At 43.3% G+C, this 16,061-nt stretch overlaps 1 protein-coding gene across 8 annotated transcripts in view; it reads right to left on the bottom strand.

Annotated features, from left to right (window-relative positions):
• Window positions 1-1,912: 1,912 nt before the first annotated feature.
• The window catches only part of Nectin3 (nectin cell adhesion molecule 3), a 107,663-nt gene continuing 93,514 nt past the window's right edge, over window positions 1,913-16,061 (bottom strand). For 4 of the 8 annotated variants that reach the window (XR_015632684.1, XR_015632697.1, XM_087575857.1 and 1 more), the window contains 2 exons: window positions 11,017-11,079; window positions 2,684-10,210 (listed from right to left, as the gene is read on the bottom strand). Coding sequence is in view for 3 of the 8 variants with exons in the window: in XM_087575857.1 (XP_087431983.1) it covers window positions 10,037-10,210; window positions 11,017-11,079 (237 nt within the window). In the remaining 5 variants the exon portion in view is untranslated. Of the gene's footprint in view, window positions 10,211-11,016; window positions 11,080-16,061 lie in introns of all 8 variants that reach the window. The other 4 variants (XR_015632680.1, XR_015632693.1, XR_015632688.1 and 1 more) reach the window with 2 other exon arrangements.

Raw genomic sequence — 16,061 nt, 5'->3', positions numbered from 1 at the left:
TTGTCAACTCTGTCTGATTCCTTTTCTCTAATTTCCCATGTCTGTTACAGGCTCATGGCTTTCTTCCGTGTTCTGACACCTGTTCTTACAATGCTTGTTTGGGTGCATTTGTCTCCTAAGTCCATCCTCTCAGTGAGAACTCGGCTAACTGTGGGTGCGATATAGTCTGTAGTCTGTTTTCACACTGCTCCTGAGAAAGGAGTGATTGATGGATTGTTGTCTTCCTTAAGGAGGTGGAGTAAATAAGTAAATACCATGAGGAAGCAGGAAAATCCCAGCAACACATACACAATATTATGGTTGCTATCATCACCAAGACTGAAGAGAACATGCTGGTGAGAATGGTACAGCAGCTTTGAAAAAGCCAAAAGCGTAAGCCACAGTAGCCATGCAAACTATAGGTCCATTCCTAGATGAGTGCAAGGAAAGCCAAGCCATTCCACATGGAAACTGTACGGACATATTTTAGTTCCTGTTTGCAGTGCTGTGAAGAAACACCATGACTATGGCAGCTCTTATAAAGGAAAACATTTAATTGGGGTTGGCTTACAGTTCAGAGGTTCAGACCATTATTATTGTTAGGGCTTAGATAAAACATTAAGACCCAGATTGAATGGTAAAGTCTAGGTAAAGTATTAAGGCTTAGATGACATTTATGGCCTAGGAAGTGGTGACCTGGCTAGCCTGCCATTATAAGGAAACAATCTCATATATTTCTGCTAGGAAACTTATTAATGCCAAGATTGATGACATTTTGTTATGTTCTGTGCACTTGGAAACTAATTTTGATAGAAGTCAGTAGAACTGTTTTGTATAGAGACCCACAATAAGTTTGGACCCAAAACAACCACCCAACAGCAATTCTTGCACCTATGCATAAGCTTTTATGGTATAAGCAGCTGCTGGGTGTGACCCCCAACATAATAGACACCCGCACCAATATAAGAAACTATTTAAATAAGACTTCCATTTGAATAGTAGTCAAAGCGAGTAAAGTTTAAGTTCCCAAGATCTCCCTGAAAACTGATATATACCTCGGCAGAGACATGAACATGGATTACTGACATTCTGGTAGACAAGTTAAGACATGAATATAAGTCCCCTGTCACCGTTGAATATCCCAACCAATTGTAGCAGGATAACTGTACAACGAAGACATGTTCCTGAGGAAATCTCCTATCCCTAAATCCTGATTGGTAATATAAATTGGCATAGATGTTTGTGGATTTGGGCTTAAAAACCCTGTAGGATCTAAACTTGGGGTCATGGTTCAGTTTTCAAATCTGGACCATGGCCCTGGTTTGTCAGTCCTGGGGCACATGCTCAGGACACTATCCCTGTCTGACTAAGACTGGTGTTCCTGTGGTCGTGAGGTAATTCCTGGACCCCAGCGCCTATCACTGCAGGAAGCATGCCAGTGTGCAGGCAGACATGGTGCTAGAAGAGCTGAGAGTTCTACATCTTGATTTATAGACAGCAAAGTGTGACTCTCTCACTGGGCATGGCTTGAGTATATCTGAGACCTCAAAGCCCACCTCCACATACTTCCTCCCACAAGGCCACAGCTATTCCAACAAGGTCATACCTCCTAACAGTGCCACACGAGTCTTTGGGGACATACCTACTCAAACCACCAGTGTTCATAGCAGTTTCATTAATAATTCATAATTACTTCCCAAAGGCAAATGTCCCAAGTGTTCAGTGCTAATGGGCACAACCTGTTATGGTGAACTGACGTTGTGAGGGAAGTGCATGAAGCAATAAGGTTAACTTGGGAAGCATGGGGCAAATGAGAGACTGAATCTCCCAGGACCAAATACCTATGGCGTACTGCCAAATATATACCATGCCCAGAACAAACAACTGACAGACAGAAGAATGTGGCTTCTCCAGGACCAAGTCAGGGACTTCGTAGAAGGAAATGTGCATAGGTTTATTTTGGGGGTAATGAACAAAATTGAAATATTATGGTAATGACTTCAAAACCTGTAAATATACTAAAAGCTATGAAATTTAATACTTTTTACAAGTTATGGTTTTGAGTTTATGAGTATGAGTTTATCTCAATAATAAAATGTTCTTAAAATATGGCTCCTAGATTTTGAGACTTCAGAGGCACTGACAGGAAAAATTCTGGAATCTTCCATAGCTGCCCATGTTTTCATTTGCTTTTGATGTATAGCAACACTTAGTGGCCACTTACAATAGCACTGACATAATTTCCTGAGAGGAAAGTATTTTAAGTGATTAAAGGAATAAGTGAATGATGAACAATTTGGAAACAGCGTTTTAAAAGTATTACCGGGCCCAGGAAGGATGGCCCAGTGGTTAGGAGCATATTCTATCGCAGAGAACCCGAGTTTGAATCAGGATGCCTAGAGCTCCAGGGCAGTCTGATGACTTTATCCCCAGGGCACCTGCACTCACATGCATATAACCACACCACACATATACAAATGAACAATAACCCTGTGCCATGTGGTTTTTATAAGTAGCTACAGCAATGCCTTCCACTTTTTGTACTGTTTGAAGCACACACCACTCTTGTGTGTCTTTAGGGAGGCCCCGAGCACAGAAGAATTTCAGATTGTTTATAGTTTGTGAATTCCATGGTCAGGTAGTTAGGGTTAGTGATTTCATATGTACCTTAATAATTGAGTTATTGAGAACAGAAATAAAAAAATTAGATGATAAAAAAACTTTATTCAAAATATCTAGAGCCATATAGTCCAAAATGCAAAAATAAAAGACAATTTCTGGAAATTTAAAGACTGTCTAAAACCCCCAGATTGACATCTAGTATTCAAAATATAATATCAAAGTCTAAGCTGATCTTTGTGTTTATTTTTGTGTTTCGCAACGTCTTTGATTGAATTTTATTCACCCAACTACACTACTGTTTCTGTTCTAATGCTTAAATTTATAACTTCAGTCTTTTCTCACAAGTAGAAATACACGGTATTGAACTCTTTCTATACAACAAACAAAATGCAAAGAATTTCAAAAACAAGCAATGGATCTCTACTATAAAAAGACAGCAAGGCATGCTTCCTTTGCAAACAGTGGGGATAAAGGGATTCCCAATCGAGCTAGACTTACTCCTACTTGAAGGCTGTCTAGATTACCCATTGTCCATTAGTGAAGCACAGGCGGTGTGCAAAACACTTCTGCCATTCATTATCTGGGATTCAACACCCAGGTACTGAGAAGCAACTGCATTAGCCTCAGCTTAGACTCCAAGAAGCAAGGCTTGCTATGAGATCTGGACAGAGCCAGTGTGGGGCCTCACTGGTTTTCCAGGGCAACAGCTAGAGTTTCCTCTGCAGAAGGAATTACTATTTTGAAGTAGAAGTACAAGAGTTGGGATTTCCACTGTGAGATTTAATTTTGGGTCAGAGTTGGAAGTTGAGAACACAAGGTGGAACTTTCAGTGTGAGAGGGTTAATAGGGAGAGAGTTAAAACCAGGAGAAAGCCTCTTTTCAGACAGAGATCACTTTCCAGAAGTAAAAATAGCAAAACAAGAATAGAAAAATATAATAGACAGAGAGTTTCTCATTTCTAAGCCCAGGGGCTTTAGTAAAAACCACTTTGAAAGAAGGCTCTCGCTTGAAGCTAGCCCTTACACATCTTATTCCCCACTACCACTGGTGCAGCCTGTGAGACAGAGAGCAGTGACTTGAAGGGACAAAGCTGCCAAGTAGACAGGTTGAGGGGTGAGGACCACATGGAGGGGGAGCAAACAGGCTGGAGATGGATGGTATATTGTAGCGCTGGCTTAGAGCTAGAAGCGGAAGGGAGAGGAGCAATAGGAACTTTTATAGACAAATGGAATAATTTGGGGATCTGGTAGCAATACCTGCTACTTAGCATACACTTTTTACAGAGGATTTGGGATTTCAAGTATACCGTGAAACCAAGACGCTGGACACTCTGGGTGGGATGTACTCCATCGAAGAGACTCTTTGCACTTATGTCTAGTGAGAGCATGTGAGAGTACAGAGGTGTGACTGAGCCATGGGGTACCCTGCAGTAAACTAATACATGCAGAATAAACTTCTGCTGCCTCTACTCAAAACATAACGAACACTGGGGTGGGTCATAAGATTTCAGAGAGGAATTTACTTTAGCTTGATAAATACACTCGACTGGATTTAATATCCTGATTGTTCTTAAAAATAGTGCTGAAAACCAAAGCAATGGTGTCCATTCACTTGAAAAACTGTGTGTTAACTCGGGGCTTCATAGATCTACTGCGTGTCATTGAGGGAAATTAACCTCTGAGGAAGACAAAGAATCCATCTCTTCACGGCTGTCAGACACATCTGGGTTGGGGACAGGGCTCAGTCCTAAGTCACTGTAGCAAATCTGATGTTACGGATTCCCAGGGAGGATGTCCCTTGGGGTCTCCTCTAATTACCTTCTACAGCCAAATTCCAGGAGATACACTCAATCCAGTGTAGGTCACAAAAGCAGCCATTGTGTGGTCCCATGAGATCTGATCCTAGAAATGTTTTGGGTAAACCCATGAAGGGGCAACTGTGTAGCCTCCCACCTTAGACTGGCAGGAGACTGACCTAGTTCCAAAAGGCCCCTTCGTTTACTGAAGACTGTGATAGTCATTAGAACTTGAAACACCAAGTGCAGCTCTCTTCATTATCTAAGTGACCTGCCCCCTATGTAGTGTTTCCTGGTGACAAGTGTGATAAATCCACTGTGGAATTGTAGCCCAAGAGGGCAAATGCCTGTCAGTTGGTCAATTCACAGATATTTTCGTCTTTCCCATAAATCTGCATAGCACTGACAGTGCAACCCAAGATAACACTCGTTACTAAAGATAAATGTCAGTAACTCTTCAACAGGTTCCTGACTTCAGAGCAGTGAACAGCCCCACCCCCATCCTGTGGTCAGGACAACCTGAGAAATCTTTACCGAATTCTGTTGCACTGGGCTTAATCTTTAAAATTATTTTCAAACATGCTGATCAGTTTTAGTATGCCTCTAGGGATGGCTGGTTATTATCTGATGCATCCATATTGGGAATGCGCATCTTCCAGGGGCCTTCAGCAAATCTCTCCTCGCTCCAGACGCTGGTACCGCATACTTCACTTGAAGCTCCACCCTAGCCTTTGTTGATCCAGTGAGTGACTAGATTCTGTGGTCAACTTGGTGGTGTTAATGGTTTGGTGACTCAAATTACATAGGGTCAGTCCTCCCGTGAGGAAGCCCAACAGACTGAGATACATGATTTATACCAAAGAGAATAGCAGTCCAGCTCACTGAATCAGGAAGAACTGCTGGACTTATTTCTGATAGCTCTTGCAGATAGGCATGGGATGTTGTTGGTTTGCCCGGAAGGAAGGGCAGAGTCTGGTATAGGAGACTGGTGGCTTCCTGGCTTATTAGCACACGTGATGTAGTCCTCGGGCTAAAGACCAATTCCGGTATAAGGTGTCACCTGGTGAGGTTGGGCTGGAGGCAGGTAGCCCTTACACATCTACCAAAGACTTCCAGACCAGCCTTCACTCTAATGAAGACCAGAGTCTATTCCTAAGTGGAAGAAATCCATACATGTCATCTGCTGTGAAAAGATTACTATAGTAACATTTTACCGTTAACTGGGTTTGCTAACATTAGCTTTTGGTTTAATATGGATAAAAGTCCTGGATTCTTTTAGTCTCTGAATGACCTAAGGATGAAGACTTGTCATTCAGGCACCAGAACAGAGACACACAAAGCCAGGGAGCAGGAGGTGTGACATTAGCATTTCGAGGTTTCACCCTTTCTACCCTTCTCTGGCTTCTTTCTAGCTGTCTGCAGGATGAGTGTTGCCACCCTGGGAGGTGAATCTTTATTGTACAGAGGCAAACAGCAAGAAGAGTGCCGAATTAAGATTAGGAGAGAATGTTAGAAGTCAGTGCCCTGTAAAAGCAAACCCATTGGTGTAGGCTTCTTTATCTGATTTGCTTGGCTGGCCTTTGTCTCATAACCTAATGGATGGAAGAGTGTCTGAATATTTACAGGGCGAAGGTGAGTATGTGCACTTGCTTTCTGCTTTAACATTTCTTACAGTTTTATGTGCAGGCTATCACGCTGCCCTAAAAAGAAAACCAAGACTATGCCCCCACCCCTTCAAACAAAGCAGGTTTGGAGATAACAGTTGACTGACGATCTGCATGACTACAACTGGATGGTATGGGAGTAGGAACCTGTCTGTTCCCATGGGAGCTCTTGAAAGAGGACAGAACAGGGATGCGAGCCTATCTAGTGAGATGATTCATGTAGGATGCTGGCCCTAGAACCTATCCTGCACTCAGTAAAGGTACTTATTAACAGTGAAATTTATAACAGGAACAACCATGAATTCTAATATATGTCTCTGCAATCCTACCTAAAGCCTGCCAGAGATGAACCTTCTAACAATATTTATTATTATTATTGCATATGCATGAGGTGTATGAGCTCAAGTGGGGGTAAGTGGGCCAGTCATGTTGTGGCCCTTGTCACTCTTTTACTTCTATGTTATCACCAGGGATTGGACTCAGGACCCCAGGCTTGCATGGCAAGTGCCTTTATCAGAGGATCCACCTCCATGGCCCAGATGTGAAATACTTTATGGAATAAACGTTTATTGTAATAATGGAATGTCTGCACTTTGCAATTGGCTATATTCAGACTTGATCAGATTGAATTTGCCCACTGTTGAAGGCTCTCCTGGAACATTCTAGTACTCTAAAGACTGGCAAAGGTATGGGAAGCTGAAAGTCAAACAGCAGAGTCATGGGTACTTGTCAGGTTGTGGAGAAGTTTCTCACTCACCATCCCCTAGTTTAGCTCTTGTCACAGTTCTGCACAGCTGACAGGGAAAGCCTCAGGTTCATGGGCCGGGACAGCGGATACCTGAGACATTTCAGGTTAGTCTCCTAAGATTTCACACTCGGGGTTAATGCTGGGTATAGATCTGTTGATTCTGAGAATGGCAGATCCTCTAATTTCAAGGCAGGCTCTACTGTACAGCAAGAACAGCACCAGGAGGAGAGTGAGAATAAGAAAAGACAAGCGACAACACACACAATTCTGGAGACTTAGACTTCTATGAAAGACAACTTGGGGTGAAGGACTTGGTTCTGTTTAGCAGTGACCAGGACATAGAAAATAATAGCAATGGCAAGAACCAGGTCACTTAATGGGTATTTCTTTAGTCTCTTTCTCGTGTGTGTGTGTGTGTGTGTGTGTGTGTGTGTGTGTGTGTGTAAGACAGGTAAGAATGTCATATACTCCAAAGCATGACAATATCTTCACATTTAGACCATGCAAAACGTCTGGCATGGAGGGAACTGTCATGGAAGACATAGCACATGACGAGTTTATATGCACATTCCATTAAGCCAGGCTGATCCTAGCCAGTAATGATACTTCAGTGGATTGTGATGCCATGAATCTGGTGGTCTAGTACTGTCGCCACAATGCTGGCAGGTGAAATAGGCAATGGGGGCTGTGGTGAGGCTTAGCATGCACCCCTGCCTCCTTGGAATGCAGAATGGGAGCAGCGCATGGGAAATCTGCTCTGGGGGTTTACTTCTGTCTCCATGAACTTTAATGAAACAGTAATGGGGAGAGCATGACCAGCTGCGGATATGTCCCTCAAACTCACTTACTGACCTTTACAGTCTAACTTCCAAATTTAAATGGCACCATCAAGTGCTCCAAATTCAGAGGTCAGCAGACTAATTTTGGATGGCATTCTTTGGTTGAGGGGACTGGTTAATCAAACCCTTTTAAAGATGATCTGTATTTAGCTGACTTTTTCTTTTTAAATAGAGAACAGACAGGAGGTGCTGGAGTAAGCTATTCTGAAGTCTATGTGACCCATGTTTGGGGCCAACAACTATCAAAAAATATAGCAGTTTGCCCAAGGACTTTCATAGCCAGGAGTTGCAGACATTAGTGAACTTGCTGGCAGCAGACAGATCCCACACCCTAAAATAACTTTTTCATAACAATACTAAGAAAGGTAGACAGTGGGTTCCTCCTGGGACGATGCTAAGGACAGGACAAAAGACTTCCAAATCCTTTTCTCTGGCACAAACTAAGACATCCCGCCCCTCTCCCTACCTCCACAATGTGCTTTTGTGGTGTGGATTCTACAATCCACTTCCCAGCAGGATTCTAGAAACTGTCTTCAGTATTAAGGTATTTTTAAAGCCTTCTGAAGGAGGGGGTGCTGCACTCTGGGCCCTACCATCAAGTATTACGAAATGCTCCCGGGTCAAAGAAAGCTCTCAGTACAACCCCAACTACTGGGAAACATTCACAGGGAATCCTATACATTTGTTACATTGGCTTCGCAATGGCATTCTGAGCAATGAAGCTGGCCATCAACTTTGCTATAAAGGCAGTAAAGTAAATCAAGTACTGCAGTGAGGGGCCAGAGGACCAACTCTAGGTGCTTTGGGCTGCATCTTCTGAAAACGCTAACCCTGCTGAAGATATGAGAGGCAATTGGAGCAAGTTTGCTCCTAGAGCTGCCCATCACCCGGGGAATGGAGCCACCTCTATGACTTAGCCCACAAAGCCTGACGAAAAGAGAAAGCAAAGGAGAACCCAGGCCAGCACAGTGTGAATAGGCGCCTTTGGCGTATCACTGTAAATCTGGTAATGGTCTCGTTTCCTCTTGAGGCTCAGGCTAGAAATGTATACTAATTATTTTCCTGTTTATACTGTTTTCTTTTTTTAAAAAAAAATGTGTAACAAGTACACAGTGTTTTATTGCTTAATACTGGAGCACTCTCTGCCCTTTCCAGGATACACAATAAAGCGACACTATTCTTAAGATGTATCAAGGATTGTTTTGCCTTTACGTTTCCCTCTGTGACCTCCACTGTCGGTGATGGACAGCTGGCAGAGGGAAGTTAAGTTCTAGAACTCCAGGCAGGCAGGAGGAGCAGGCATCAGGGCATCACAGTGCAGCACCGCGGCTGCCTACCCTGGCAGAGAGTACTACTGCTATCCACTGTGTAGCATCTCTTCGGGCTTTCTGACCAAGTGATTACGGGGAGGAGAAGAGAGGACATGCAGATTTAGTCATATTGAAGTAGCTTTAAAAAAATTAGTTTTCAAATTTTCCGCCAGGCTTGTAAGATTTAAGCGTGGGGGTTATTTTGTGGTAATTTTCAATAGGTTTTCTTCAATCTTTCTCTCTCTCTCTCTTGAGGTAGATAAGACGTGGAGGAGGAAAGGATGCAGAAGAATAGCTAGCTAAAACCTGTGTGGTGAGAGGGCCTTGAAAGCTTTAAGAAGTGAGCACTGACTTTGTCCTGTGTAAGCAAAGAGGGACAAGGCTAAAAGGAGGGCATCCCATCTTGGCAGGGGTTTTTAGGACTCAAGAGGTGGGAAATCTGGCCAGTGGAACACAAGGCTGCAGCAACAGGGACAAAGTTGACAAGACTAGACATGCTGGTCACTAGGGGACAGAGGGCAGCTGGCCCCGTGGAGCCCTTGAAGCCTAGTGGCCAGGAAGGACACACAGCACTAACACTGGTTCACAAGCACACAAGCCTTGCCACTTCCCCTTGTCTTTGTTATTGGCTAGATACAGCAGTCTGCTGCTTCCCCCTCACCCTCGTTCGCAGGTATTGTTATGGTACTGAGATGCTAGGGAAATCTAAATCCCGGCTTAATAATTAGTAAACTGGATTGGGAGCCCATCTGTCCACCTGTTTAAATTTCAGACGCGTGCTGCCCGAGACCCAAGCAGAGTGGCTGCCAGCAGCTGGGGCCTCCCCTTCAAAGGAACACACTAAGGTAGGCCAAGTGTTAGTAGCTAAGCTGCAGAGTTACAGCGAAGGGAAGCTACAGGTGAGCTCACACACACAGCTGGTGGGTAAGGAGCCCTTAATGAAGTCAAGCAATCTCCCCTTAGCTCTGATTCATCCATTGAGCATTCCAACACCCTTAAGACTAAAATCGTTTAGATGCCTCAGTTTCTCTCTCAGGTCTAATAGGCATTGGTTAGAACACCCTTTATAATGAGGAAAATCACACATAATGTTCTCTTGGGTTGATGTAGAGTCTCTCGGGGTTGCGTGGGCGATGTTGGTGAGGGCTTCGGTCTTGGTGGCACATCTGGTTATAAAGGGGGCACATCTGCTGAGTCCCATCTTCTTGCACTGTGTTCTCATCCTCATAGTCAAGTCTCCTAATTGGTCCATTCTAGAAATTCAAACATTGCTTGCATTAGCACACACACTGGTTACATCCTTCTAACACATTGGCAAAAGCAAGCAACAGTCCAATTTGCTCAAGTCCACAACCCGATTCCCTACCCCACAAGGAACTGGACGGCAAGGCAAACTTCAGCCATGAAAGTCACCATGGTGCAGTCCACCTGAGGAAGAGGAGTGGTGCCTTGGAACTACAAACTGTAAACCACAAACTGGGAGGAATTTTAGGATTTGAGGTCTGAAATTCGTTCTCACCAAGGTCAGCTGGGGGAAGACATGGTTGTGGATGTCAGGAGCCTCTCAAAAAGGGCTCTGGCTTGGATGGAATATATGAGATAGTTGAAGAGTTAAGTCAAACAAAACAAAAATAAACACCAAGATTCAGCACTGGGGGATTAGGGAATGGACACAGCAAAAGGAACTGGCATTTGACCATATGTCTGATCAAAGGGAGATTTTAAAACACTGCCCAAAATAGCCTCTCTCTTGACCTTTCCTTCTGAATTGACCTTGAGCCACAGCTGACACTTAACTCTAGAATGAATTCCCTGTTATGATCTCCGGTATTTCTAAAATGACCCCCTCTGCCTGGGTACAGGTTTCACACAAAGGACAGCTGCTTTTGAGATTACTTAGGAGTGTTCTTTAGATTACCTGCAAGGGGAAGCATGTTTGAAGCCTTTATCACATCACGAACAGCCATTTAAATAGGGAGCAATGGATAAAATGAATGTTTATGAACATCTGACAGACTGTAAGAGATAGCTGGGTGAGTACAGCATGGGCCTTACTTACAGGGGGCTGAAGACCACCAGCTCCTTTCTCTTTGAACTGAGTCTGCAAAGGCAAGCGTTCAGTCTGGAAGACATTAAAAGACACACACCTGTAAAGCGCCAACACATCAACCAATACCAGGCAGACTCCCGTGAACAAGGAGCCGATCATGACTTGCTAAATGTCTACCAATGAAGTGAAATGTTCTTCAGGAGGACGGAAGACAAAAGCAGCTACATATTCTCTCCCCTCACCCCATCTCTCCTGGCTTTGTCAGGGAGAAAATATCCACATGTGACTACAAGAGTTGGGGCAAACTGAATATATGACTTGAGAGCTTGAGCACCGGAGGTCTTCTGTCTTTCCCCAGTGGAACGGTCTGGTGCTTTGCATCAGGTAACAGTGGGCTGAACTGACAATGACAAGCCTTTATCTGTGGTCATCCATGTGGCCTGAATCCTACCTCACAAGTTGTAAAGGGAGTCATCACTTTGAACATCACCTCAGCTGCAAAGGATCTTTCCCAGCCCCCTCTGCCTGATACATTCAAGTGCCACATCATTTTTAAGGCCTCAGGTGGAGGTGGCCACTGGAGCGTTTAATAGCACTGCTGTTTTTTCGTCAGTCTCCTGAAGAAGATAGAGTGCTGGAAGGAGTCTCGTAAGTGTTCATTCATCTATCGCACACTCGTCATTCTATAAAGTCGGTCTCCCTTGAAGTTGTTGAAGTCAGGGAGATCACTGCACTTGTGGTAAAGATTCTACACCAATTGCTCACTTCCTAAGAGTGAGGATGAAAATGTTACAGAACAAAGCTAAATTATCTTCCCCTACTTTTAGTCATGATGAAAGCCAGTCAGTGTTCACCCCTATCTGACTTAACTATCAAAACTTTCAAAATGCATTCTTAGCAGACCACAAGCCTCCCCTAACCCAAGGGCTAAGGATGGTCATCAAGTAGCATCTAAAAACACATACATGTGGCACCCATGCATGCATCTGGCAATACTTGGATTTAGAACGTTCTTTCGTAACTAACAAAAATCTCGAGTTCCTGCTTCCACCATGTTTGAATCTAAGTTCCCAGGCCATTGTCACTCATATTTGACTCCACAATAAACCATCTCTTATTTGCTTTGAAGTACAAACTGTGCTTTTTTTTGTCAGCTATATTCTGCATGTGACTAAATCTGTAACTAAGGTGTCTCAGATGGTTAGTAGACAGCTACTCAAGTTTTTGAGTAGCATCTAGGTTTTTGAGGCTTACATCCCTTGCTTCTAGCTCCATGACTACAGGGAGATGGTCTGCAAGCACAATAAGAGGAAGACTGAATGCCCTGTGTGGCTCTATCTCCCAGCGTGTCTTTGCTCTGCTGTCCCATATGCCCTGGTGGTTGAAATACTCTCCCTATATGGTGACCTGACTAAACTCGCTGTTCCCTTCCCTCAGAGCCTTTCTGTGCCACAGTCAAGCCTTTCCACCCGCTTTTCCCACTGTTCTCTGTGTGTCTATTATGCCTTGCCTCATAGTTTGCCTTTTATAATCTTCAACTCCAGTTGACATACTGGTCATGTCTGGTCTGCTGCTCTGACTGAATATTTGTCCTCCTCCAAGTCCATTTGCTGAAACTCAATCTGTAATGTGATGGTACCAGGAAGTGGGTCTCACATGAGTGGCATTAGTGCTCCTTATAAGGCACTGATAAGACTAGAGTTATTTTCTAAACTATGAGGTTACAGAGAGATGGCCATATCAGGAGAAGGGTTTTCCCCAGGCACTGGATTTTGGAATACTCAACCCCTAGAACTAGGTGACATTTCTGTTTGTTGTGAGCTCCCTTTTATGGTTTGTTTTTATAGCAGCTCAAACAAGACTGTCTATTTTCATCCCTGTATCCTACCCTGTCTTCTGTAATAAGTCAATGGTTAATGAAATGATTAGAAGCTAAACTCTCATTGGTTCTTGGTCTCCTGTGTCAAGATTATCCATATTATAAATTATCTCTGATAAGCTACCTCCCCCCAAAGCCATCTGCAACATGATACTAGGGTGATTTTCACATGCCCAGATGACATTAACAACATAATACATACTGGTAATAAATTCCAGGCAGGTCATCTTAATAGACCTGTGGCCAATCATGTGGAACCCTTGAAATTCAATACGATGTAGCTGTCATATTTGATTTCTTAATTTTACTGTAAATGTGGATCTTGTCATTGGCTTAAGGTAAAGCAGCATGCTTAAGATAAGGAACCCGAGTTCCTGGGCACCCTGCCTTCTGGTACTTGGCTCTAGTTGACTGTTGGATATCACTACTGTCTTCTAGTGCTCAGGTCTCACCTACTATCCCATCCAGCAATGCCATGCTTCTACCCCAAAAGGAGACAGTGCTGGCTTAGGAAAAACCAAGGTCAGAAGTATGCTCTTCCAGCACTGTACAACTTGGCAGGTCCCCTGAGGCCACGTCCCAGCAAAAGCAAGAGTCCTACTCAACCCAAGCTGGGTAAGAAGCATCATCACCACAATCTTCACAAATTATTTTCTTGCTCATGGTCCAAGGGATAGAGACTTGAGAACTAATACTTTAAAGTAAAATTAGTATTTTCCTCAGCTTCTTGGCTTTTCTAGAGGATCTCTGCATCTGTTTTCTTCCTACTTTTTATACAGATGATTAAGAAATTGTTTTGTGTCACTCATAACAAATATAATTTGATAAGACAGTAGGTAATAGCTCTACAGAGAGAGGGGGCATAGATTTTCTAAATCATCTAGATCAATTCATCTTTTTGAAGAGGTGTCTGGATGTCTGTATAAAATACATCTTATTTATAACTTCATTTCTTTGTCTTCCAATATCCTCTATGTTACAATAAAAGCTAAAGCTATTTGTGTTGATTTTTAGAAAAATAAGTCAGTAAAAGCCGTCACAATGTTTGGCGTCTTTTATCAGCACCAAGTAACCTCTGACAAAGTCCAGGTACAGCCCACCCACACTGTTGCCTACAGCAGTCTCACCTGTGTAACAGTCTGATTCAATTTCTACATTTAATGCTCTCAGAGAAAGAAAAAGTAATCTGGTCACAGACTAAGCTGCCCTATCTTCCAGAAAGCATACAATCTACCAAAGCAAAGGCAGCCACCAATGTCTGGAGGCCGTTCCTCTTTTGTATAAAAGAACACAATCATGTGGGAGAATGAGAAGAGAAAAAGTGTAAGAAGACCTTGAAGACGACTCTGGTGAGATGGGTACAAGATGCCTGTTGAAAGAAGAGCTGCCATCAACTCTGAAAGAGATACAATCTACAAATATATGTATATGTATATGTATATGTATATGTATATGTATATGTATATGTATATGTATATGTATATGTATATGTATATGTATGTGTATGTGTATGTGTATGTGTATATGTATATGTATATGGCTGCAACCACTTACAGAGAGATGTGTTGGGAAGACGTGCTGGTCCAATTTACTCTACAACATTCCAGATGCCAACTTCCCCATGACCAGGAGATCTGTTATCACCCCCATCTTCCCAACATGCTAGGAAGCCTCTCCCTGTGTCAACACAGGAATGACTCCCTGGAAGCCAAAGTTAGGAATGCAAGGACATCTCCACTGAGCTTGCCAGAGCAAGGGAACGCAGAGGCTAAACTGTATTCATAAACGAACCACTGGCTTTCTGACTAACAGAGAACTGCTACCTTTTCCTATGGCAAGAGATAGGAAATTAACCAAACATTTAGCAACACAGAGCTGACCTAGAATAGGAGTATCTAGACTCTATCTCATATCTGAAATATTCAGCAAATCATATACTTCAGAGGACCCAGGAGTCTGAAATGCTGAAATTGAGTTTATAAATAAATTGATTTTCAGGGTTCAGTTTTACATGTCTATAAAAGTTGAGTGGGAAATATAGTTTTCATATACCTCTCTTGTTCCCTCCATATATGGGTTTAAACCTCAGCTCCAGGACAACTTCCAGCTACACTGAGGCTCATCTGAGTGTTACTTTTGTACACACTCTTTTCTTCAGGTGTCTGTGGCAGTGCACCATATTTGGTTGTTAGCAAGTGTCCAGTGGCATGGATGTGTCATTTTATCCATGCAATGATGAAGAATAGTTTGTCGTCCCAATCCCCCTGGGCTCTCTGTCTTTAATACAGCTGTGAGCCACCATGTGGGTGGCGGGAATCAAACCCACATCATCTGGAGTACAGCCAGCACTGTTCACTACTGAGCCATCTCTTCACTGTCAAAACTGCCTTTTCAAAACCGCACTCCTGTCCTTTCAGACTTCCCCTGGCATGCTCTGATAGCCACTGCCACTGGCACCACCACCTAGTTTCTGGTTTTGCTGAGAGGACACAGAATGGCCTGCCATCTCATGGCTTATGATCACATTAATCTTCTGACCGGGGCCTGGCCTCCTAGGTCAATGGCTTCTGTCCTCCGCCGTGTCATCATCCTTTGCAATTCTGTTATCTTCATGATTTCAGCACTGACCACACAAACTGTGCTTCTTTCTCTTTCTCTGATCAGTTTCAGGTTAATACCTAAGATAATGTGTAAATGTACTTTTCAACGGACTTCTAATAAATGGACAATTCTGGGGGCACAGAAACCTGAGCTAACTTTTCTGAGCTGGATGCTTACTCCAGGGCTCTCCTGAGTTGCTTTCCACGTTGGTGCCACATGTCTGCAGGCATCCTATCTCCTTTTAGTACGTCACATCGGTAAAAAGGACTTCAATCCTATTGAAATAGTTTGCCCTAGTAGTTTTTGTATAGACCACCAAGTGAGTCTCAGTTATGATGGTTTATGACATAAATCATGAATCAAGTCCACAGAACAAGAGTTTAGACAATTGTTGCACAAAGAAGAAATCCCAGAGAATAAGAGCATACATAGAAGCAGCACACGTGTGCGCTCGCATACACACACACACACACACACACACACTTCACTTCACACTATATACACACTCACCACACACATACACATGTGCATATTCTCTCTCTCCCTCCCCTCCCCCACTCCCCCGTGACTTGTC

This window comes from Rattus norvegicus, chromosome 11 (assembly GCF_021556685.1).
Source record: "Rattus norvegicus strain SHRSP/BbbUtx chromosome 11, alternate assembly SHRSP_T2T, whole genome shotgun sequence".
In the NCBI taxonomy this organism is placed as follows: Eukaryota; Metazoa; Chordata; class Mammalia; order Rodentia; family Muridae; genus Rattus; species Rattus norvegicus.
Note: the sequence above shows the minus strand (reverse complement) of the source record. Positions and strands in the feature narration are given on the sequence as shown.